The 24274-nt window shown below is 44.2% G+C and overlaps 1 protein-coding gene across 1 annotated transcript; it reads left to right on the forward strand.

Moving 5' to 3' along the window:
• The first annotated feature begins 2294 nt into the window (after nt 1-2294).
• On the forward strand, nt 2295-3231 carry LOC124695456 (sphinganine C4-monooxygenase 2-like). Its single transcript, XM_047228301.1, has 3 exons — nt 2295-2519; nt 2638-2853; nt 3013-3231. The coding sequence occupies exons 1-3, from the start codon at nt 2295-2297 to the stop codon at nt 3229-3231; spliced, it is 660 nt and encodes a 219-aa protein (XP_047084257.1).
• The last annotated feature ends 21043 nt before the right edge of the window (nt 3232-24274 follow it).

Genomic DNA, 24274 nt, shown 5'->3' on the forward strand with positions numbered 1-24274 from the left:
CCGGGTCTCCTTAGTCAACTTTGCTAATACTAAGTGATATGAGGTATTCTCACAATACCTTAAAATCAGCTTCTCTATTTGGTCTAGAAATTTATTTCTTCTCAATTGGACACTTGGTCTAAACTTCTTTCCTAAAATGACACTTTAGTTCATTTTCAGCACTTACGGTGTCAAATAGGAATATGAAAAAACTCTTTTGCCCATAATGAATTATGTGACAAGAAATAAAAATAAAATTCAGAGAAAAACAACCCAAATCATGGGAAAACCGGGGGAAAACCCCCACACAAGTCTTCTTCTACTTCGTGCATGGTTTGCGCTGTTGCTGCACTTCATCAACACGGCGCTTGTACTTAATTCGTTCAAGGTTCTTCTTCTTCTTTTTTTGACGGTGCTGGCCTTGGGTCTAGTAGTCAAGACACATCGGTGGATTTGCATGCATATTCCTGGCGAAGGCATCGTGGTTTTCATGTGTTTGATTTCCTCTCTACGATTGTTCAATTGGTTCGTCTCTAGATCGACCCGTTTTACTACAGAAGAGTATTTTGGTCCAGCAAAAGATAATTGACGGAAGCACCTAACATCACGAAGGGCAGTGTCATACAGGAATGAAATCAAGTTTAGGTGTTAAATTGGGAAGAAAAAAATTCTAGTGTTAAATAGGGAAGCCAATTGTATAGTAGTGTCAAATAAGATTTTTTTCAACCTAGCATCATCCACATCCTGATATTAATATAAGTACCCCTCCGATTCGAAAAGAGTGTCTAGCACCTACTACGTAATACAATCACGTTGTACAATTAACCCCTTCTACATTTAGAAGAAGAAGTGCAACTCCTCCTCTCCCAAATTGGTTGTCGCCGGCAGCCTCCGGCCAGAGCCAGACTAGCGGCAGCAGCAACCTCCGGCCTAATTTCTTGCTGGCGGGATGAAATGGCTCAGGTCATCACATTAACAATGTAATCAAGCATGAACATGTATCAATACGGCCAGCTAAACCCTCTTTCATAAAACAAACCTCCTTCCCGATACTGTTGCTTCTAAACATAGCCATTCATATTTTGCAAACGTCATTACCATTACACGGGCGCAGAGATTCCTACTAAGGCGTTCTGGTTTTGTACAAACAAACTTATTATTTTGCTTTTATGGTAATTAAGCTATACGGCATGACCCCATTCGTCTCTCGATTCATCGCCAGCTCCAAATAATCAGGATATGGTGTGCCACTTTCTGCAACGTCAACCACTTGGCCCTTACTACACATATAGACAATAAATTATTCAGCTGAGACCAGGCATTGGCGCGCCAGAGCATCAGTCTTGTCAATTTCGAGTATTCCGATCCACAAGGAGGGGGAAGCTAGAGCAGCAAATCATTAGAGTCAGCTCTTTGTATTGTTGTGTAATCTTCCACCAACTTTACAGGCATTACAGCAAAAGGTTAGATAGATTCGGTAGGGTTCAGCTGAACCCCCAATGGTTCGCCACTGTCCAGTACTTTTGGCAAGAGAAAGCCTCGCATCGTCCTTACGTCCTGCACACACGTCCTCGAGTGTACTTCTCTGCCTGCCCAATAAAATCTGCTTGTGACGAGAACCATATTAACAAAACAATCTCCGCAATCTCCGTAAGTGTGAATACATACACAATTACTTAACTCGCAATCTCATCTTTTGATCCTAGTAGTAGTAAATTTTTGGTCCAACTAGGATCCACGGTTGATGTTTACGCGCAATTGCTCGATCTCATTCTCTCGGTCTACTGCTTGTAGCCGTCGTGGTTCTTAAACCTAGCGCTAGCACGGTGACCAGTCCAGAATAGCGTAGTTGGATGCATCCAGCGCAACCTCCAAATCACAACGTGATGATGTGCCTCTTTCCTCAAGGACGACCACTGAAAATTTACTGAACTGATAGCCAGATCTCAGATATATTCTTGTTAATTACGGGTGTTCCAATCCACAATGGCCAGCACTGAGCTCGCCGCGACTCTCCCAACCAATTGCATTGCTGAGTTAATCCATGCATCTTCTGTGGTGAGGTCGCCCGTGGTTGGCCCTCTCCCTTGTTCTAGCGAAAGGGATACTTAAATTGCTTGCCGATTTACCGAGCTAGCCGAAACCAAGGAGATCGCAGCGCCCTATTTATCTACGGCTACAATGCACAATCAATTACAGTTGCTTGATCTATAACCACGTCGAGGAGATAATTACACTAATCTGCAACGACGAGTCACAGGCTACCTAGCTAGCTCTAAGCTAGAGCTTAATTACCGTACGCTTCGTAGGTTGAAATGGTGTTCTCCGACGATTATGTGGCCGCCGTGGTGCCCATCTTGGTGTACTGGGGCTACTCCGGCGTGCACGCTGCGCTAGGCCACGGGCACGTCCTGGACAAGTACCGACTGAACACCAAGGCCGAAGAGGACAGCAGGAACACCGTGTCCAAGCGCGCCGTCCTGGTCAACGTCCTCATGCAGCACCTCATGCAGCTCGTCGCCGTCATCGTGCTCACCCCGGTAACTAACTACTACTGCTACGAAATACGTCCTTCTGTGTACTGAGTTACTGACTACTAAGTAAGTACAAGCTAAACTTCAGCTAGCTTCCACGTACGTCTAATACATACGCATGCAGGTTATAGCTGGAAAAGGAGTAGGCGCGGCACTGTCGGCGACGTCGTCGTACCTGACGGCGGCGCGGCAGATCGCGGTGACCATCGTGCTGTACGACGTGTACCGGTACGCGTGGCACCGGCTGGCGCACCGGAGCCGGTTCCTGTACCGGCACCTCCACTCGTGGCACCACCGCCTCGTCGTCCCCTACGCGTTCGGCGCCAAGTACGGGCACCCGGTGGAGGCCCTGATCGCCGACACGGCGGGGGCGTCGCTGGCCATCCTGCTCTCCGGCATGTCGTCGTCGCCGCGCGCCACGGCGGTGTTCCTCTCGCTGTGCAACGTCAAGGGCATCGACAACCACTGCGGCCTGTGCCTGCTGCCTCGCCGCCTGCAGTCGCTGTGGAACGGTGCCGCCTACCACGGCGTGCACCACCTGCCGCGCGGCGTCAGGTACAATTTCTCCGACCTCTTCTTCGTCACCTGGGACAAGGCCTTCGGGACGCACCTTGCCTACACCGTCGAGGAGAGGCCCGGCGGCGGAGGGCTCGTCATCCAGCCCATGCGGCCCAAGCAGGCGGCCAAGGCCTCCGCGGTCGTCACGCCGGTGAACTAGCATGCTCCGGTGTTTTACACCCGCTGCTGCATTTGTTAAAAAGATGTGGTGTCTGTGTGTATGTGTGTGTGAGTTGCTTGTTCAGCGTTTGTTTCGTTTGCTTCTCCTAAAGTGTCACGTCTGGTCGTGGTTGTGTAGGGTGTTTGCAGTCATGTTGCACACGCCGTACCTAGATCGAGTCCGAAAGTTTGCGTGTTGCAAAAAAGGCCTGGCACTTGACGTGGAGGCCTTTTTTCATTTTTTTTCATGTCATTTCGGCACCATCATGTTTCTATTCGTTTTGTTTGGTGTTAGTTGGCACGATCCTGTTTCGTGGCATGGCATGGATCATGCCGACAGGCTGAGTCTGCCACGATGTTGTAATCGTTCATCCAGAAAGAAACGGATTGAAAATTTCAAAAATATGCAAGAACATACATGGCAAATGCTCGACTGCCGTGAGCCAAGGAACTTTCCGAACTTTCCAAACACAACTTGTTTCAAAAATTCAATTTTTTTGTCCGAACTTACAAATGAATAAGAACGTAAAAAGGGACCAAAATTGGTCAAAATCCACTTCAACAAAAATATATGAACTACAAATTTCAACATGAATTAACAACCAAATTCAACATGATTTTTTCACTATTCTACTATTACCATTTCAATGGAAGAAAAGGGACCAAAAGTGATCAACAAATCTATAGATTTATTACAAAATGGGTTGGAATATAAGATGCAAGGTGATACATGAACAAAAAAAAGGTAACAAAACATTTTACTCAAATCAAATCTATACAAAAAAAAATTATGAACAAAAGTTAGATATCGACCGGTAAAGGTTACCAAAATAGTTGGATACAGAGGTAATCAACTTGCAAACCTATGATTTACCAACATTTTAATCTAAAAATTATCAAAATGTCAAATTGATAATAGTTACAAACAATATCCTTCTGAAGTTATGAACCTATAGTTTTGCCAAAAAAAAAATCATTGCACATGTTACCACGCTATTCAACATAAAAAAAACATGAACCATGCATGTACAAAAAGAGGTGATCATGGATATACTTACATATTCGCCGTGTGCAGTCGCTCTTTGCTGTGACTGCTTTCTTTGTACAGAAACTCAACGTCGGGTGCTAATGTAGTTTGATTCCTTTCGTAGCAAAGGATTGACGTTTAGGAGGCAAATGCCATCCTCATCGGGAACTGGATCTGGACCATCGAATTGGTTATAGTCCTCCTCAACGACCACGCCATCGACTCCGACAATACTCCTCTTGCCTCTACTCACGACTACGCGGTCTGCAATATAGAAGCATTGAGCCACCTATTTAGCTAACACCCATGGCTCCTTTTGTGCAATAACTTTTTTGCATTTTCCTATATCAACACTCTACTTTGGTATAACCATGGTAGCGAAATAATCATCAGTCTCGACCTTTTCTGCCTATCTAACTCGAAACATGGTACTTCTATGGTGGTGTAGTCGAGTACCCAGATCTCTTCGATCACGCCATAGTATTTGGTCCTATTTGTGCTGGTAATGTTCTAATATGTGTTCAGAATGACCTAACTGTTCTGGTATACACTTCACCGGTCTTGTGCCTCTGTATAGAATGTGTATCCGTTGATATCGTATACTTGATAGGTCCGCACATTATATGGTGGCAACTGTGCATACCAATTCTCCATTTCCGAGTCCATCATTCTTAGGATCATAGGGGTTACTATCAAAGTCATCCTTTAGCCACGCCGCAAAGGTTTCATTGTGCTTGTCTGTGAGCCATTTTCTTGATCTTCCTGGGTTCTCCATCTCATTTTTGTCCATGTGCCTTTGAGCATACGGTTTTATCGTTCGAAAGGTGCTGCAACAACATAGTGTGTACTCTTTTGTGGTCATCGGACATTAGTGGAACAGTACGGAACACATGTGTATCCTTTCGTCCGCGTTTGTTACCTACACCAGCTAGCCTGCCAACATGCTGCTAAGAGCCAAACCGATAGGTTTCTCCAAATTAATGAAATCCGTGCAAAAGTCAATGCACTCATCTGTGAGATACCCTTGGACAATGCTACCATCTGGTTGGGACCTGTTGCGAACAAACGGCTTGACCACTCCATAGAACCTTTCCAAGGCATACATCTCGTGTAAAAATGCAGGGCCTAGGTCTTGTGTCTCATCGACAATATGGACCATGAGATGTACGATGATGTCGAAAAATGATGGCGACAAGTACATCTCAAGCTCGCATAGTATGAACGATCTCCTCATTTACCTAAAAGCAGTGGCTCTTCGTGATAGACATCTGGGAGATGGTGTCGAAGAAGTTACAGAGGCCCAACACCGTCTTCCGGACCCATGGCCCCATTAGCCCCCTAATTGCAACCGGGAGTATATGTGTGATCATAATGTGACAGTCATGAAATTCGATGCCTATTAGTCCATTATTTTGCTTGTCAATGCTTCTCTTTATGTGTGCGCGGGTACCCAGACGTAACCTTCACATCTTCAAGGTATTTGAAAAAGCCACATGATCTCGTATTTACTTACAGTGAAACAAGTTGGGGGATAGTTTGTCTTGACTTGACAAAATTATCTGGCATTGTGGTCTCCACATATTTGGACCACAACCCACGTATTATCCCCAGCACTTCCAAGTCCGCTCATGACTTCAACCCATCTTTTGTCTTGTCTACCATGTTGAGGAATAGTCCAAGCAAGTTTTCACATACATTTTTTTTCAATATGCATGACATCGATTCAGTGGCGCATGTCCACATGCTCCAAGTAAGGCAAGTCTCAGAATACAGATCTTCTTTTCCACATGCCATTCAATGGCTCTACCTTCTTCTGCATCTGCCCCACCATTGGGCACTCTTTTCAATTCTTCAACATTTCATTGATTTTCTTCCCACCCTACTTACGAGGAGCTTTCCTTCTGTATTGTCAAACTTTTCCTTATCTTGTCTCCATGGGTCTTCCTTATCCAGCCATCTTCGGTGATCCATGTACACAATTTTGCTAGAGCCATCTAGGCGGAAACTTGCGGTATCTTCCTTATACATGGAACAACCGTTGTATCAGTGCACTGTCTGCCCGGATTGATAGCCTAGAGCTGGATAGTCTTGGACCGTCACAAACAGAATGACCTTCAGATTAAAGTATTCTTCCGCATAAGCGTCCCAGACCTTGACCGGGGGGGCCGTCCCATAGTGTTCTTAGCTCCTCATACAGTAGTTCATGATACATATTCATATCGTTCCTAGGTTGCTTCGGGCCTTGAATTAGCAAACACAGGTATATGTACTCCCGCTTCAAGTAGATCCACGAAGGGTAGTTGTACATCCACGAGCTTCTTTAGTATTAGCATATTCCCCAAGCTTGTGTTTTTAAGATATGATAGACAAATAAATAAGTAACTATTTTATTTTGGATTTTGGAGAGATAACATAAGGTAAACTAATAACAAGAAATAAACTAACAACAATAACCTTACAATGATAGCGAATTGCTTCTCCAACAAAGACGCCAGAAAAAGGGCTGACACCTTCGATCCGGATTACGAATGTAGTATAATTTTTTTTCCTAGTAGACATAGGTTTACCGAACCATGAAAAACATTTGCCATATGGAAATATAAGAAACTTATACAATATTTGTTTACTCGTTTTGTTTTATGTTTAGGAACTTTCTAGTTTACTTTGAATCGTTGGTTGTTGCAATGGATGGAAATAAGTCAGGGTTGAAGATTCACCTGCAGCTGCACATTCAAATGGGATAAAGATAATAATAAGCACTTTCATGTGTGAAATAATTTAATACAGATAAGGTTGTGGGAAGCACATCCATAAACACTAAATTCCGTGGGAGCCACATGCATAGCAATAGTCTTTTGATCCAACCCTTATACCATGAAGAACCATGCTATAATAGTTATTAAGTAAAATGCAGATGAAGGCATAAAGTTTGATGATGTTGGTGTTACTCCCAAGTGGATCCTTGAACGAAAACCATACTCCCCTTGCCGTTACTGGCTTTCGGGTGAGATCGCCAATTCAATACACATCTCACCTCTCATCTTTATATATCCCTAGGGTCTTGGGTACCTACAAGTGCACGGGTCGAAACAAGAGACGAAGAATGAAGATGCATATCTTCTATTCAATCACCACATAATTAATATTCTCATGTATTAGATGCACATAATTATTGCGAGGTTTCACACCAACCTGCAGCCCGTGAGATCAAGGATAGGAAACATTGTGCAAAATACTTAAATTGAAATCAAATATTCATACAATGGTGGCCAAATCACAAGGAGATATCATGTACAAGATGATGTTATGGCTATCGAGAGGATGGGAGATGGAGAGGATGAACAATGGTGGTGGTGAAGTTGAGGATACACCTGGGCATTCCTCGGGCCAGGCCTAAAAAAGCCCAAACTGAAATTTCCAGGCTCGAGCCTGGCATGGCCCGACCTTTGGGCTCAAAAATTAGACCCAAACCTCGACCGAACGGCCAAAAGCCCAGCCCGAACTAGGCTTAATTTACGTTTTCTTCAAGCCTAAACTCGGCCCGGCCCGATGTTTGGGCTCTAGAACCAGGCCCGAACCTGGCCCGACGTGCAAGCCTGACCCAGACCGGCTCGGGATTTTCAGGCCGGGTCGGGCCGGGCTGCCCATGCCCAGCTGTAGTTGAGGATATCATTTGGGGGTGTTGTGATGCAATCTGAAAATAGCGGCTCTCTGCATGGCGGCTGGAGTCTCGAAATATGTAGGACCCTTCACAAATATTGTTGTGTTTTACCTTATGGATCCAATGTCACGTGGTACATGGAGTCTTCGCCCATACCAGTGGTCGTTAAACCTCCTTTCAATGTCTCTTCGACCCCAAGTTGCGTGGCTGCGTAGGTAAGATGATATTCTTCCATAAATTCTTCTGATTTTTCTTAAAAGTGTGATTTTCTGCACAATGCAACTTAAAACAAGATACTACATATCTTTGCAATAGCTAGGAAGAATCTCGAGGCGCACGCCACGCCGCGTGAGCGATATGAATTTATCTTCAGTTTGTTTGTCTCTAAAAGTGTTTTGCAAGTAAGAAAATACAACCTTTTGTTTTTGGAAAAAGCTAGAAACTATATGTTGATGGTTAATATCATGTTTAGTTGTGCATAGCGTCATTAATTTTGGCAGCTCATCAGTTCAGTGAGAAAAGCCCGGAAAGAAGGTAAGTAAATTTGACTTAAGAATTAATATTCTATTTCTAAATAAAATATTATAGGTTGTATTAGCATTCATATCTATGCATTTTTTGCACCGAATATGTTCCTACATTTTAGCTAAATGTAGCTAATTTGATATATTCATATAGGGGAATAATTTTGTATCACCTGCTAAATAATAATCAAGGAAAAAATCCAAAAAGAATCTAAAAAATATGTGGGTAATAGAAAATAAAGAATATTATCTAGATCAATGTCCTTCTTATCGTCTAGCGTCTCCCTTCGTGCGCTATAGGTGACGCAACTATGAATGTATCAGGTCGAACGACGGAGGCACTCAGTCGGTAGCAGCGACGACAGTTGGATAACCTTAGAAGAATTATGGGTGGTTGAAGAATTCTTTGGATAACTAAAGCCGGAGAACTATTGTTGCAGCTGCAGAATTGTGGGAAAAAATATAGTCAAAGAATTACCATTTACGAATCAGAAATACTAATACTATTGTAAAATCCATGTTAGGGACATGGTCAAAAAAAATTTACTATCAGAGAATTACTTGTCTTTGAAAGACTACTGTTAGATACGTCGAAGCTGAAGATTTGTATCCATAAATTATCCTCAAATTTTAGGTAAAAAATACTACATCAAATAATTATGTGTTTCTGAAAAACTACTGTTAGATATTACCGACAAAGTGGAAGATTCATATCCATAAATTATGGTAAAAAATAGGTAAAAATACCGTGACACTATTCATCACGGGAGGTCTCTGGAAAACTACTATTAGATATTACCGTCGAAGTTGAAGATCTGCATCGAGAAATTGGCGTTAAAATGTAGACTTTTTTACAACGAAAACTATTCATTACATGCACTATTCATCTCTAATCTTCATACCACATTTAGCTTTTCCTACGGCGAACACTACTCCTCACGGGTGCTACTCATGGCTACTGTTCATGGCGGGTATTGTTCATGTGATGAAGAGTGCTGTGAGAGGACCATTTCGTTCTGCCTTAATATATAGACTAATTAGTCATTAATAGCAAGGCTAGAGAGATTCCTGGTCACTTCTTTGATTTAAATGTGATTTAAACGCGGAGGCGGAGAATGATGGTTATTTTCACAGCTATAAGCACTTTCCACAAGAGAGCGATCTACACTTGCTTGAGAGGACTGTCGGTAGTAGTTTTGCCTACCCAGAGCATGTGCAACCTTCTGGGATGGCAATGTCGAAGTTACAATGTCTTCCAAGCCAGGGAGTGTTGAGCTGGCCGGGCACACGGCCAGTGGCGGAGCCAGGAAGAAATCCGAGCCTAGGCGAACCATAAGCTCAGCAAAAAATGCGAGAATTGCAATCAAATATTTGGTTAAATACGTACTCAAAATATAAGTTCTAATTTTGAAGAAGTGGATGAATCAAAGAAACTTGCTTTGCTCAAAGAAGTGGACAGTTCATCGTGGCCACGAAAACACAAACCTTGGGCGATTAGATATCAACAATATATTGAAGAAGTCAAGCGAATTTTATATAATTCTTTCGTTTCATCCATCATTCTAGCTAATTTAGTTGCCACATTTTGGTATTGATTTTTAAGAGCGCCACAATGGCGAATCAAATACCATCCATATTTTCTGAGATGAAAGATTTAGTATAATAATTCAATTACAACATAAAATATTTAAAATGATGGCGAGTAAGCAAGCGGACGCCGCCGGTCGTCGTCCTAACTGGCAGCCTGCGGCGGAGTCTTCAAGCGCCGTGCCGGTGTCGCCTTTGTGTGTCGCTGCAACCGCCGTACGGGAGACAAACTATCCAGCCGTGGGCGGAAGGATTGGACTGGCTCCTAACTCGTTACATCTGTTTGGACGTGGATAGGTTCTAGCCCCCCTAGCATCTTAGGGCATGAGCAATGGAGGTAGCTGTCCAACTAGGTTTGATAAAACTTTTGACATATGAATACCATGTTATGGTCCCATTAATATGTCTTTCTCTCAAAAGCTGATTTGATTTTTCTTTTTCCTTCTCACATTTCCACTCAGTTTTCACTTTATGGCTGAAGAGGCCGCCTCCTGATGAAGATGTTGCCTCCTTATCCGAATCTAATTTGGACCACCCGAACCAAGATAAAGCTGCGAGGCAACACCCCTAAAGCTATGTCATGCCCTTAGCTGTTAGTGAATTGGGCCAGCTGCTTAGTACTTTTTACGTTGGGCTACTGCCAGAAAATAAATAGGAAAGTGCATCTCGGTTGGGCTGGAGTTTTTGCCCGGGCATGCAGCTACCTAAATTTTTTATGCCTAATAACGCGATGGTTGCATGGCTGTCGCACCAAGCCGAGCCCGGGCAGCTGCCCGGGCATGCCGGGCTGAAGCTCCGCCCATGCACACGGCGCGCGACCAGAAAAGGTCGTGACCTTAGTAGTATGGTGCCTCAGGGAGCTGGGCAGGCGCGCAACGTGTTGTCCTATCGATGCTGGGAGCGTGCATGGGCGGCGAACAGGGCGACCGATCAAGACGGGACACCACAGAGGAGCAGGTCGCGGTGTCGGAGCGACCTGAGGCACAACTAAGGACGGGGTGACAAAGCAGGACGGGACGGGATGCCACTAAGGGCAGGTCACGGCGGCATATCGAGCTGGTGAAGGATGGAGGGGAAGCGGTCGGCCGAGAGGAGGCGGCGCAAGCATGGAGATGCATGGTCGGGCGTGCTGCCATGGCCATCAGAAGGAGATCGATTTGTTTCAGTTTATTTGGCTAGGGGGATATTTTATTCACGCCCCGTCTCCTCTCCCTCTCCTCTCCACCCTCTAGTTGAGAGTCTCTCGTGAGTGCCCGGGCCACTCCTGAGCCCTCTCCGAAGGCTTTGCCGGACAGAGATAGCGAATGAGAGGTGATGCCCACAAGTATAGGAGATTGCTGAAATCTTCGTTGGAAAGTATTACCCAAATTTATAGTTCGACTCAAGGGAAACACAAGAATACTAATAAGACTTTGGCAATTGAGACGTCACTCTCAACCACACCTGTATATCAATAAACTCACAGCAGCAGCAGTAGTGATGGAAGTAATATGATTCAAGCAAGCAAAATAAAACAACAATAGTAACAAGGGTTTCCCAGTTTTCACCGGAAAAGTAAAAGTGTAACTCAGAGAGTTAAAACATATGAATGTGGTGATAGCGGGGTGTTGCATGAATAAGATTGATCATATAATAAGATACAAATAGCAATGTGAGTTTTCTCTAACTCTGATATATGTAGGTATGTGTTCTATAATTAGTTGTGCATACTAACCAAGAGAATTTGCACAATATCTATTGTCCTACCTTCCCATTTCATCGGGGGCAACTTGGAAATACATGTAATTAAGGTCTACCCTTTCGAATAGCCCGGAACAACGCATTAACACTTCATGAACACATAGAATCCTCAAACTAAAACATACCCCCCTTGTTTTCCCTAACTGTCACTTTAGGGTTCCCAGGTTCAACATAATAACATGCAATACACTTTGCAGATAAATATCAAACTCAATTATATGATGGGGCAAAATAAGTTCAGTACTGAAGTCATGCCACTCGGGCCCTAATAGCTAGCATTAAGCATAGCATAAGTGCATCAACACAATACAAAAGTATCTTCAAGATAAACCCCTAAGGTCTCGGACAACGGGTATCATTACATGATCAATCTCATCCAATCCCCATCCACCTCATATGCCTACAGGGGACTACTCACATATGGTGATGGTTAGGGAGCTCATGGTCGATGGAGATGAAGGCGGTGAAGATGGTGGTGAAGACAGCCTCCGAATCCCTCCCCCAAAGGAGAAATCCTGGATCAATCTGTCTCCAAAAATGAAGATCGTGGTGGTGGCGGCGCTTTGTTTCGCGAAAAGCTCTCCAGTTTTAGGTCAACGACTTTTTCATATATATGAGGGGGTACGCGAAAGCCGAAGGAGAGGCGGTGCTCGAGGCGCCAGATGGGTGGGCCCACGCGACCAAGGAATCTGGCCGCGTGGGGCTCCCCTTTTGGGCCTTGGACCCCTCCTCATGTCCATCTTTTGCACAGACTCTTTAATTTCCATAAAAAATGCGCTTGGTATTTTTCCCCGATTTAATTTCCTAAAAAAATAAACAGAAACGAGACTTTGCTAAAAACAGCGTCATATTCTGCAGTTTTAATCAAGTGTGGGAAGACTCCGGAGCAAATTGTGAAGCAAAGTGATTGGAAAAGTAGATGCATTTTGGGTGCAACAGATGCATTTTGGGTGCATCAAGAGGCGACGGAGTAGGTGGTAGGGTTAGGTCTAGGTTTTGCAGCCGTTTGCCGGTAGATTGGAGTAGGGCACGAGGTCGGCTGGGCCAGATCTTGTGCATCCTGAGCTGTGGTTCCTACTCATTGTGCTCTGACGGTTGGAGGCGGTGAGCTTCCCCAGCCCAAGGATCTCCATGAATAAGGCTCGAGTTAGTTCTTGATGCCCTTGGATTCGCTATGTTGTGGTGTTGATGCATGTAAAATGCATACATAAACTTTTGTCTTTTATCATACTGAATTCCCACATATTTGCAACATATATGATGATAATACCATGTTTTACATTGATTTATGGGGATTTACTAATGATCCACTGTATTTGGTTTATAACCCTGCAGAATATGAAAGTCCTGTTTTACGTACTTTTCACTTTCAGAGACCTATACGGAGTCAAATTGACCTGAGATTTTTGGAGTGTCACATTTTCATCGGGAGAGGCACTCTGGATCTTTGGAGGGACCTGGATGGGCCTCAGGCCCGAAAGACCTCAGGTGGCGAGCCCAGCAAGATAGGGCGCGCCACCCAAGGTCTTTTGACCGTCGATCGTCCAATCGCCTCGATTCTTTCGCCTGCCGACATATTTTGACCTAAAAATCACTATATATCACCCCGAAGGGCTCTCGGGAGGAGAGCGCCGCACAAACACAGAAACACGGAAATGGAGGCTGATGCAGAGAAGATTGGAGGGGGAACTCCGCCGGGATCACCGTCAGAGGGATCTCCACCTTCTCCAACATCTTCATCATCATCACCATGATCAAGGGAGAGTAGTCCACCTCTGGACTACGGGTTTGTGGCAGTAGCTTGATCTATTTCTCTCATGTTCTTCATAGTTCTTAGTGCCATATGAGTTGCCTCACATGATTATGGCCATATTTGTAATACTATGTGGTGGATCCTTATTTTATGATATTGTGCTATGAAATCTGATCATATTATGTGTAAGATGTTATGTACCCCGTTTTTAAGTTTTTGTTCCGATCCAACATCTATGCAAGAGCGTGTGTGGGGTGATATGTGTATTAGATGGAGTAGCATGTTTTTTGTGATTGGTAGTGACAATATTTTCAAGATCTATTATGGCTTTGGCATTTTCTTTTGCTACCTCACTAGGGATAAAGTGAATGTGTGCGCTGACATAGGCATCCCCGATGGGCCTTCCGAAGATGGTACCCGGGGTTTACTGAAGGCCCATAACTCGAAGAATAAGAAGATTCGGAAGCCCAAGTTATTATTAAGGAAAGCTAGAGTTGTATTAGGAAGTACTACTTGTAATCTTGCGGGACGGGTTGAAAACCCTCCCGGACTCTGTAACTTGCATATTATGAATCCCTCGACGCCACCTCCTATATAAGGGGGAGTCGAGGGACAAAGAGAAGATCGATTCATTGTTTCACGCAACCCTAGTTTTTACATCGTCGAGTACTTTTCGGCTGAAACCTTCAAGATCTACTTGTCATCTACTTTTGACTAAAACCCTAGTCTACAATACGTAGACATTGATAAGTTAATCCCTTGTCAATTGGCGCCGTCTGTGGGAACTAGAGGTGTCAAGGATCTGATCTCGATGGCACGTTCAAGATCGTCGACTTCGTCGGTAGCAAGCAACGCCATGGACAGAGGTAAACAGATCGAAACTGGTCTCGTTGATTTTGTTCCTCACCCGCCCTCCCGTTTGGATGCATATGCGTATCTGGAGGAGCCCATGGAGATGACGTTTGGAAAGTTCCACTTCCGAGTCGAGAAGGAAGGATCATATCGTCTCGAAATTCCTATCTCGTCGGGATTATCCGCGGTCGATCCCGATTTTTCAAGTTTAGCATCGTCAATCGAGTCGAGCGACGAGGAGATTTCGTCGCCACGCTTCATCAGCACCAGGGCAAGTGAAAAACTCGCCAAGATCTTCAGCGACATGTCTTTCGAGTCATCTGCGGACTCCGATATAAGCGATGACTCGAGCTACATCGACAGCTTCAACTTCATCGACAAGTCCACTATTGTTGGAAAGGTCTTCACCAATCTTTATGATGGTGTCACCAAACCCGACAAAGTTCAGAATCCGAAATATCATCAGATCTATGCAATTGGAGAACCAAGCCGGTCAGAACCGGAGACGTCAGAGGCTTTCGACGATGTGGGAAACCCATATGTCGATCCCGCTGATCTCAGGCGAGGTTTAGGCACTAAATACGTCGGGCCTACTCCGCGTCTAAGGGTTCAACTCCCACAAGAGGCATGGGATAGAGCCGCAAGAGCCATGGACGGTACAGAACCAATGACTACAACTACTACGGCAGAGGAATTGCAAGCTTACCAATATAGACTCACTCGCGTCGGCAGAGAATTAGAAAAACAGACAGCTGCTTTGAATAGAAGAAGGGAGGCAGCCTCCGCGTCAAGCAGGCGGAGGGCAGATTTAAGCCGACAATCAGGAACTTCGGGAGATAGTCACAGACAAGCTCGAAGGAGAGCAAGATCTCGTCTGCAAAACATACCTGAAGCAGAGAGAGAATTTGGTTCAAAACCTCGACATGTCTTTCATGTCCATCGACATGAGGGGGAACATTATCCCCAAAACACCGGAAGCGGGATATATGGCAACGCAAGCTTTCATCCTAGCGTCCAAGCCACCTCCCGGAGATCCAAGAGAAGCGTTATATAACATGGTCATGGCAGGATGCGGAGCCATGGGAGCAGCATTCGCAGCTACACCTCCCGAATGAGCTGCAAGACAAAATAGTCCACGACCTACTGTAGCAGCGCAGGATCCCCCGAGAGCAAGCGGGGTAAGAGATACAGCGACACAAGCCAGGGTGGATAGAGCGCGACAGGATAGAAGGGAACATCGGCATTCACCAGAAGTTGATGAAGAAGATATGTGTGGACTCCCGTGCTTTACGAGATGAGTTCAAAAAACTCGAGTCCCGTCAGGATTTAAGTTACCCGACAATTTCAAGAAATTTGATGGTCTACAAGATCCCGAGGATTGGCTAGTCGACTACCTCGAGACGGTGAAACTAATAGGTGGAACCAGAGCAATAGCCATGCAGAGCATTCAAGTACACCTAAGTGGAGCCGCAAGATCTTGGATCAAAAAGCTTCCTCCAGGTTCCATCGATAGCTGGGACAGTTTTGAGGATGTGTTTGTCAAGAATTTCCGATCCACCTGCAAAAAACCTGCATCACTAGAAGAGTTGAGATCATGTCGACAAAAGCATGATGAGTCAATGAGGAAATACATCAAGAGGTGGAACATTATCAAAAACTCGGCAGAGAACATATCTGACGAGAGGGCAATAGATGTGTTCGTGGCAGGAATTCGACGAGGAGATTTTGTCGAGGACTTGGGGAGAACAAACCCAAGGACAGTATCAACATTAATGGAGATAGCAAACAGATGGGCTGATGGAGAAGATGCTGTTCACAATAAGCGACATAGGTCACCAGAGGAGGACCACAGTCGAAACTTCCAAAATAGACGACGATTCTCCCGGCAGTTTTCGAGTTATGACGCTCCTGGCCAAATATCGGCTGGTTTCCGAGGAAACACTGGGGGAAATAGTCGAGACGATTATCACAGGAGTAGCGAGCAGCAAGGCGAAAATAGAGATGATTCCCGGAATAACAGGCAAAATAATGGACCAAGGTTTCAGAGACCTTTTGTATCGCCCGAGGATATGATAAACGGGCCATGTCAGATGCATTTCTATCTCGACAATAATGGGAAGAGGCAGTCAGGACATCTGCAGAAGGACTGTCGAAATTTTCAAGCAATGTTGAGAGTTGCAGGGCTAGCTAATGCTCAAGCAACAAATAGAAACCCCCAGGGGCCCAGGAGCGAGATCCACTTGCCACCTCATCCTGCAATTACGGACGAAAATCGGCACCAGCTCAGAATAGCGGCAGCACCACACCCACCTCCATATGTTGATCGTAACTCCAACGGTGCGGTCTCGATGATTCAGAAAGCTAGGCCGTCCAATAGGGATCAGAAACTAATTTCACGACAAGTGTTCATGGCAGAGAAAATGCCTCCACCAACGATTGAGTACCTAAATTGGTCGGGACAGGACATTGGCTTCACAATTGCAGATCACCCGCAGCAAGTTCCTCGACCGAGGCGGTCGAGCACTTATCTTACCAGCGGTGATTGCAGGTTTCGACGTATCTCGAGTATTCATAGATGGAGGCAGCAGTCTGAACCTTATGTATGCAGATACACTAAGGAAGATGAACATATCCCTGGTAAATCTAAAACCAACTGACACACGTTTCCATGGAATCACGCCAGAGAAGCCGAGTTATCCATTGGGAAGGATCAATCTCGACGTTCAGTTTGGGACCCGAGAAAACTACAGGATAGAAAGGCTGGAGTTTGAGGTTGTGGATTTCCCGTCGCAATATCACGCTTTGTTGGGACGACCAGCATATGCCAGGTTTATGGCGGTACCACACTACACGTACCTGTTATGGAGGTTACCTGACCCTAAGGGACCAATCACGGTCAAAGGCAGTTTCGCGTTAGCTGATAAATGCGACAAGGATTTTCATCGACTGCCAGAAACTTTCGGGATGCAAGCAGAGTATATGGAGTCAAAGCTCACAACTGATTATGACGTGTTGCCAGATGTAGGAAGGCCTCTCAGGGAGCCAACCTTTAACACTACGAAAGATTCCAAGGAGGTGCAGATTCACCCGACAGATCCAAAGAAAACAACGTCCATTGCAGCAGACATGGACCTTGCATAGGAAAGCGCGCTCGTCAAGTTCCTCCGTGAGCACTGGAAAATCTTCGCATGGTGTCCAGCTGACATGCCAGGAGTACCTAGGGAACTTGCCGAGCACCACCTAAATTTGGATCCAATAGCGAGACCAATCAAACAACCTTTGCGGCGTTTTTCGGAACCAAACCGCAAAGTCATGCTGTCAGAGATTAATCGACTCAGAGAGGCCGGTTTTATCAAAGAACTACATACAGAGGCTACGTGGGTAGCTAACTCAGTGCTGGTCCCGAAGAAAAACACGAAAGTCCTTCGCATGTGTGTCGACTTTACGTGTCTCAATAAACACTGTCCAAAGGATCACTTTCCCCTCCCAAGGATCGATCAAATCATCGACTCCACGGCAGGATGTGAACATCTTTCCTTCTTGGACACATACTCTGGTTATAACCAGATCAGATTAAAAGAACATGATGAAGTCAAGACAGCGTTCATAACACCTTATAGCGTGTTTTGCTATAGAACAATGCCTTTTGTTCGTCACGTGACATTAGTAATGATCTTGTTTGTTGAAGGTAGCATATTTGATATTCAAACATCATGTCAAAGTACTTATGGCTATGCTCTGTTAATTCTTAATACATGATTACATGAAGTTTTCCCTTTCTTGTGGAGTATAAGAGAGATGTGTTGCATCATCTCTATGTTAGGACGTGATGCCATATTAATTTTGATCTTACGCATATTATTATTTGCACCCTCATACCTCATAACACATGAACCCTGGTCCACTTTTTATCATAAGAAACACCTTTATATTGCTTTTATCTTGTTTTCTATTTGTTGCACTATTTTAATCCAAAAATACAAAATATTTACTTTTTCTATTGCATCCAAAACACCAAAAACAATCAACCTCTTTACAGTTTTTACTTAGTTATTTCATCTAGTTTAGTTTTAATTGTTTTATTTCTACTTGTGTTTTATTTACTGACGCAAAACCTTGTGCTTGACAACCACACGGTGGAGTTGGGGACACAAAGATTTTACTCCCTCCGATCTGAAAAAAAATGTCGGATGGATCATTTTGCAAAAAAATCTCACATTTATTTTTCCGTCAATCCGCACTCCAGCTTCTCCTCTTGTCTCGTCTGCACCCAGCATTCGACCACCGTCCGCTCGCTCTCTCTCTGCTCCCCTCGTCATTCCGTCGGCTCGCCGAGCTCCACTCCAAAAAAGACCCAACCTTCGGTCCAAGCCGACGAAGAATCACCAGATTCAGCGTCGGTGACGCTCAGTTGCTGTGAAACCAGACACGCCAGATCCGCCGGCCAGAGGCGATCTGGCGCGGATCGATCCAGCTCGATCTGGCCAGAATACGGAGGTGAGGGAGCGTGGAGACGACCTAGAGTGGAGACAAGCTGGAATTGATCCGTCCGGACCGTCGAGGCGAGCGAGTGTGGAGAGTAGCTGGAGCAGATCGATCCTGCCAGATTGGAGACAAGCGGCCATGAATACAGAGGAAGCTGATGCTCAATTAGATCGTGAGAGACTGTTTTTATCGGATTATGGAAGGGCTTAATCATAAAATGTAATCCTACTACCGGCCCAACACTTTTTCTGGATCGTAGGGAGTGTTTTACTTGCAGGATTGACAGAAGAAGGGAGAAGAGAATACTCTTTGTGAAGTTCTTCGAGATTTCGATATAAACCCTTGAAACACCCTTGTGGGGAAGATCTGATACAACACTCTGCACTTTGAGTCCTAACATATCAATTTCTTTTTGGCGTTGCTAGTAGCCGTCATCAGGTGATGCGTCTTCCTCCTCTGGCCGGCCATGGAGGCGAGGGGGCGAGGAAGGGTGGCGCCAGTATAGTTTGATCTGGAGGCAGGTGGGGGTTCTTCTATCATGGCACACCGGCGGGGCATCAGGCTATCGCTGTTGGGTGGCTTCCCTATGCTATCGAGGTGGGAGACGATGAAGCGCGCTTCCGCTGCAAGCCCCTTCTTCAATAAGTGGATCTGATACTTTTGTTGTGGTGGCCCCGCTCGCCTTCTTCTCCTCTCGGACGACCCTGATGGCGAGGCAAAGGAGCTCGTTGGTGGTGCTGTGGTGGCCACGTGGAGGTGGTGCTCGGGGTCCCTGGAGCGTGTGACCTCGACAGCAGACTCCAAGCGATGGAAAGTGTCGGCCACCGCTATCTCCGACCAAAGGGTTGGCCCTGCTGCGGTCGACCTATGAATTGGCTCGAGCTTTTTCGTCCTCCTTGACTAGAGGATCTTCCCCAACTTCGGCTTGGCGGAGAGTGGCACTACTTCCCCAAGTGGCCTCGTCCCTGGTGGAGGCAGTGGCGGCCGTGCCTGCAGGTCAACAATCATTGGAGAGATCTCTATACTTGATCGCGTTTGTACGCTTCTCCTTCTAGGGTGTTCTATGTAAACGTTAGGGGCTCAGTTGTAATATTTTTCTTTGTTGGGGCCTCTATGTAAATGTACTCCCACCGCAGATATAAATGCATGCTCCAGGTCCTTCGGGACCTTTCCCGTTTAAATAAAATACGGCTTGGTTTACACGAGGGTGTTTTTGCCATTCCAAAATAGTTGTCCAAGACTAACTTGAATCCCTTGACCATTGACGACAATGGTATTTTGGAAACAAAAACCTTTACGGCCATGCTATTTTGGCCAACTTTAATTTTTTTTCGGTTGTGTTTTGGAACTCTTGGTTTTCACTTGCGTTATTGTAGCTATTCTCTCCAAAATAAATTACCTTGTCATTGTCATTGGTGCCACTTGGGTTAATGTCTTCAGAGCTTGCTAAACACCCCGGCAACTTTTGAAAATCGGCTTGAATTGTGGACCAACGTTCACGAAGAGATCTATCCATATGCTCAATTCCACTTTTGGCGTGGGTATCATAGTACTCTTTCATGCTAGTCTAATGGGTGCCTTTCACTTATTTGGTGCTGACAGCCGCATGGGTGCTCACCACCTTCCATGTGTTGCAAAGCAATATGCCATCCTCCATGGTGTAGTTGGACGATCTCCCCACCCTTCCAGCAACAAAACCTTCTCCTTCTTCATCTTCCATTGGTTGCTCATTGATACGTCTCCAACGTACCTATAATTTCTGATGTTCCATGCTTGTTTTATGACAATACTTACATGTTTTGCTTGCACTTTATAATGTTTTTATGCGTTTTCCGGAACTAACCTATTAACAATATGCCACAGTGCCGCTCGTTTTCTCGCTGTTTTTGGTTCCGTAAAGGCTGTTCGGGCAATATTCTCGGAATTGGACGAAATCAACGCCAAAGATCTTATTTTTCCCGGAGGCTCCGAACACCGAAGGGGAGTCGGAGGAGAGCCATGGGGCCACCACACAGTGGGCCGCGCGGGCCACACCCTGGCCGCGCCGGCCTAGTGTGGGGCCACCTCGTCGCCCTCCTGCGCCGCCTCTTCGCCTATTTAAGCCCTTTCGACCTAAAAACGCGACACCAATTGACGAAAACTCCAGAAAGACTCCAGGGGCGCTGCCACCATCGCGAAACTCCAATTCGGGGGACAGAAGCCTCTGTTCCGGCACCTTGCCGGGACGGGGAAGTGCCCCCGGAAGCCATCTCCATCAACGCCACCACCTCCATCATGCTCCGTGAGTAGTTCCCCCATGGACTACGGGTTCTAGCTGTAGCTAGTTGGTATTCTCTCCCCATGTACTTCAATACAATGATCTCATGAGCTGTCTTACATGATTGAGATTCATCTCGATGTAATCGGTGTTGTGTTTGTCGGGATCCGATGGATTGTTACGTTATGATTGTCTATCTACAAAGTTTATGAAGTTATTGTTGCTGCAATCTTGTTATGCTTAATGCTTGTCACTAGGGCCCGAGTGGCATGATCTTAGATTTAAGCTCTATACTTATTGCTTAGATTGTATCTACAAGTTGTATGCACATGTCTATGTCCGGAACCAAAGGCCCCAAAGTGACGTAAATTGGGACAACTCGGAGGAAAAGGCTTAGATATGAGGATCACATGTTTTCACGGAGTGTTAATGCTTTGCTCCGGTGCTCTATTAAAAGGAGTGCCTTAATTTCCAGTAGATTCCCTAGAGGCCCGACTGCCACCGGCTGGTAGGACAAAAGATGTTGTACAAGTTTCTCATTGCGAGCACGTATGACTATATATGGAAAACATGCCTACATGATTAATGATCTTGATGTTCTGTCTTAATGCTATTTCAATCCTATCAATTGCCCGACTGTAATTTGTTCACCCAACACTTGTTATTGGAGAGTTACCACTAGTGTAGATAGCTGGGAACCCCGGTCCATCTTTCATCATTGTATACTCGTTCTACATGTCATTGGAAGTAGTATCAACTATCTTCTGGTGCCATTGCTCCTGTGTTACTATTACTGCTGTTGTGTTACTGTTACATTATCGCTCTCATATCATCTGCTACTTTCACATCACCCCTGTTGCTAGTGCTTTTCCAGGTGCAGCTGAATTGACAACTCAGCTTGTTAAGGCTTATAAGTATTCTTTACCTCCTCTTGTGTCGAATCAATAAATTTGGGTTTTACTTCCCTCGAAGACTGCCGCGATCCCCTATACTTGTGGGTTATCAAGACTGTTTTCTGGCGCCGTTGCCGGAGAGGCATAGCTCTACTCATAAGTTCACCTGGGGAGTACACTCTACCTCTATCTCTGTTTTTATCTTATTTTATTTTGTTTTGCTTAGCTTACTTTTGTCTAGTATTATTTTGCTTAGTTTCTTTTTGTCTTGTTTTATTTTTTCTCATATACCAAAAATCCATAAAAATTTGAAAAACCAAAAAATTAAAAACTGTTGCTATGGGAGAACCTACAACCTATTTGGAGCTTATTGAATTATATAATAATTATAGAGAATCAAGAGCGGGAAAAGTGATGAGTGATGTGATAGAAAAATTGAATACAATTGCTAAAATCTTGCTTAAACGCCATGATATAAACTGTTGCTCTCAACAGGACACTAAACATCTTAAATTTCAATGTGGCTTTAGTGAGGAATTTTTAATTAAGAACTATAATCGGAATAGCTATATTCATTTTGGGTTTGAAGAGGTAGAACAATTTGTCATATTTATGGGAGCCTCTGAGATAGAATCCTTCATGGTTAAAAATTATGAAACTTGTGTTGTTTGTAAGGACCTTAAAGATTATGTCTCTTCTATCCTTAATTTTTGCAATGAAAGTTACACTGATAATCCTTATATCATTGATTATAAAGAGAGACTCCTTAATGCACAAGAATGCACTCACAATTTGCAGGAACCAATGGAAGAAGAAATTGATGAACCTGAAAGCTCATTGGATGAAAAAGAGGAGGAAATTGATGAACCTCGAAAGCTCATTGGATGAAAAAGAAGAGGAGAGTGATGACCAAAAGGAGGAAGAATGGATTAGCTACCCATGCCAACCTTCTAATGAGAGTAACTCTTTATCTCTTACACTATTTGATTGTCCTCCATGCTTACCGAAAGAGGTTGAATGTTATGTTCCCGTGGATTCTCTTGAAATATTCCCTATGAGTAAAACTTGTGAGAATAATTATGCTACTGTTATTTATGATAATCCATGCTACTTTGATAAATCTTATGATAATGCTTTGTTTGTGCCTCGATGTCGAAATGCATGGTACTAAAGAATTTTGCGTAGCAAATGTTTATGATAAAGCTCTTGATGATGGTCCTATGTTACTTGATAATATTAATTGTACTACTAATGAAAATGGGATTGGAGAGATCTTGACATTATCTATGAGTCCCATATCTCTTGAGATTTATCAACCATCTTGTGATATTATTGATAAAAGTGTGTTTGAAAGTTTTAATCGCACTATTTTTGAGCTTGATAAAAATTTTGTGTTTATGGATCATGAAAAGCATGCTATATGTGATAGTTATATTATTGAGTTTGTTCATGAAGCTACTGAAAATTATTATGAGAGAGGAAAATATAGTTGTAGAAATTTTCATGGTGCTAAAACACCTCTCTATATGCTTAAAATTTTGAAGTTACTCTTGTTTTATCTTCTTATGCTTGTCACTTTGTTCTTCATGAATTTATTTGTGTACAAGATTCCTATGCATAGGAAGTGGGTTAGACTTAAATGTGTTTTGAATTTGCTTTTTGATTCTCTCTTTTGCTTCAACTCTTATTTCTTGTGAGTGCATCATTAAAACTGCTGAGCCCATCTTAATGGCTATAAAGAAAGCACTTCTTGGGAGATAACCCATGTGTTTATTTTGCTACTGTTTTGTTGTGTCTTGGAAGTTGTTACTACTGTAGCAACCTCTCCTTATCTTTATTTTATTGCAATGTTGTGCCAAGTGAAGCCTCTAATCGAAGGTTGATACTAGATTTGGATTTCTGCGCAGAAACAGATTTCTATCTGTCACGAATCTGGGCTGTTTTCTCTGTAGATAACTCAGAAAATTATGCCAATTTACGTGCGTGTTCCTCAGATATGTACGCAACTTTTGTTAGTTTTGAGTTTTCTGATTTGAGCAACGGAAGTACCTGTTTAAAATTCGTCTTTACTGGCTGTTCTGTTTTGGCAGATTCTGTCTCTGTTTTTGCATTGTCTCTTGCGGACTTTAAGCAAGGCTTTCTAGACGTGGAGAGCTGTAGCTAATGTTTTATTGAGTTCTTGCAATGTGTCACTACAGGACCAAGGTGGATTCAAGTTTTTTGAGTACTAACCCCTCTAATGAAGTTTATGAGAAGTTTGGTGTG

Source organism: Lolium rigidum, chromosome 3 (genome assembly GCF_022539505.1).
Source record: "Lolium rigidum isolate FL_2022 chromosome 3, APGP_CSIRO_Lrig_0.1, whole genome shotgun sequence".
Taxonomy (NCBI): Eukaryota; Viridiplantae; Streptophyta; class Magnoliopsida; order Poales; family Poaceae; genus Lolium; species Lolium rigidum.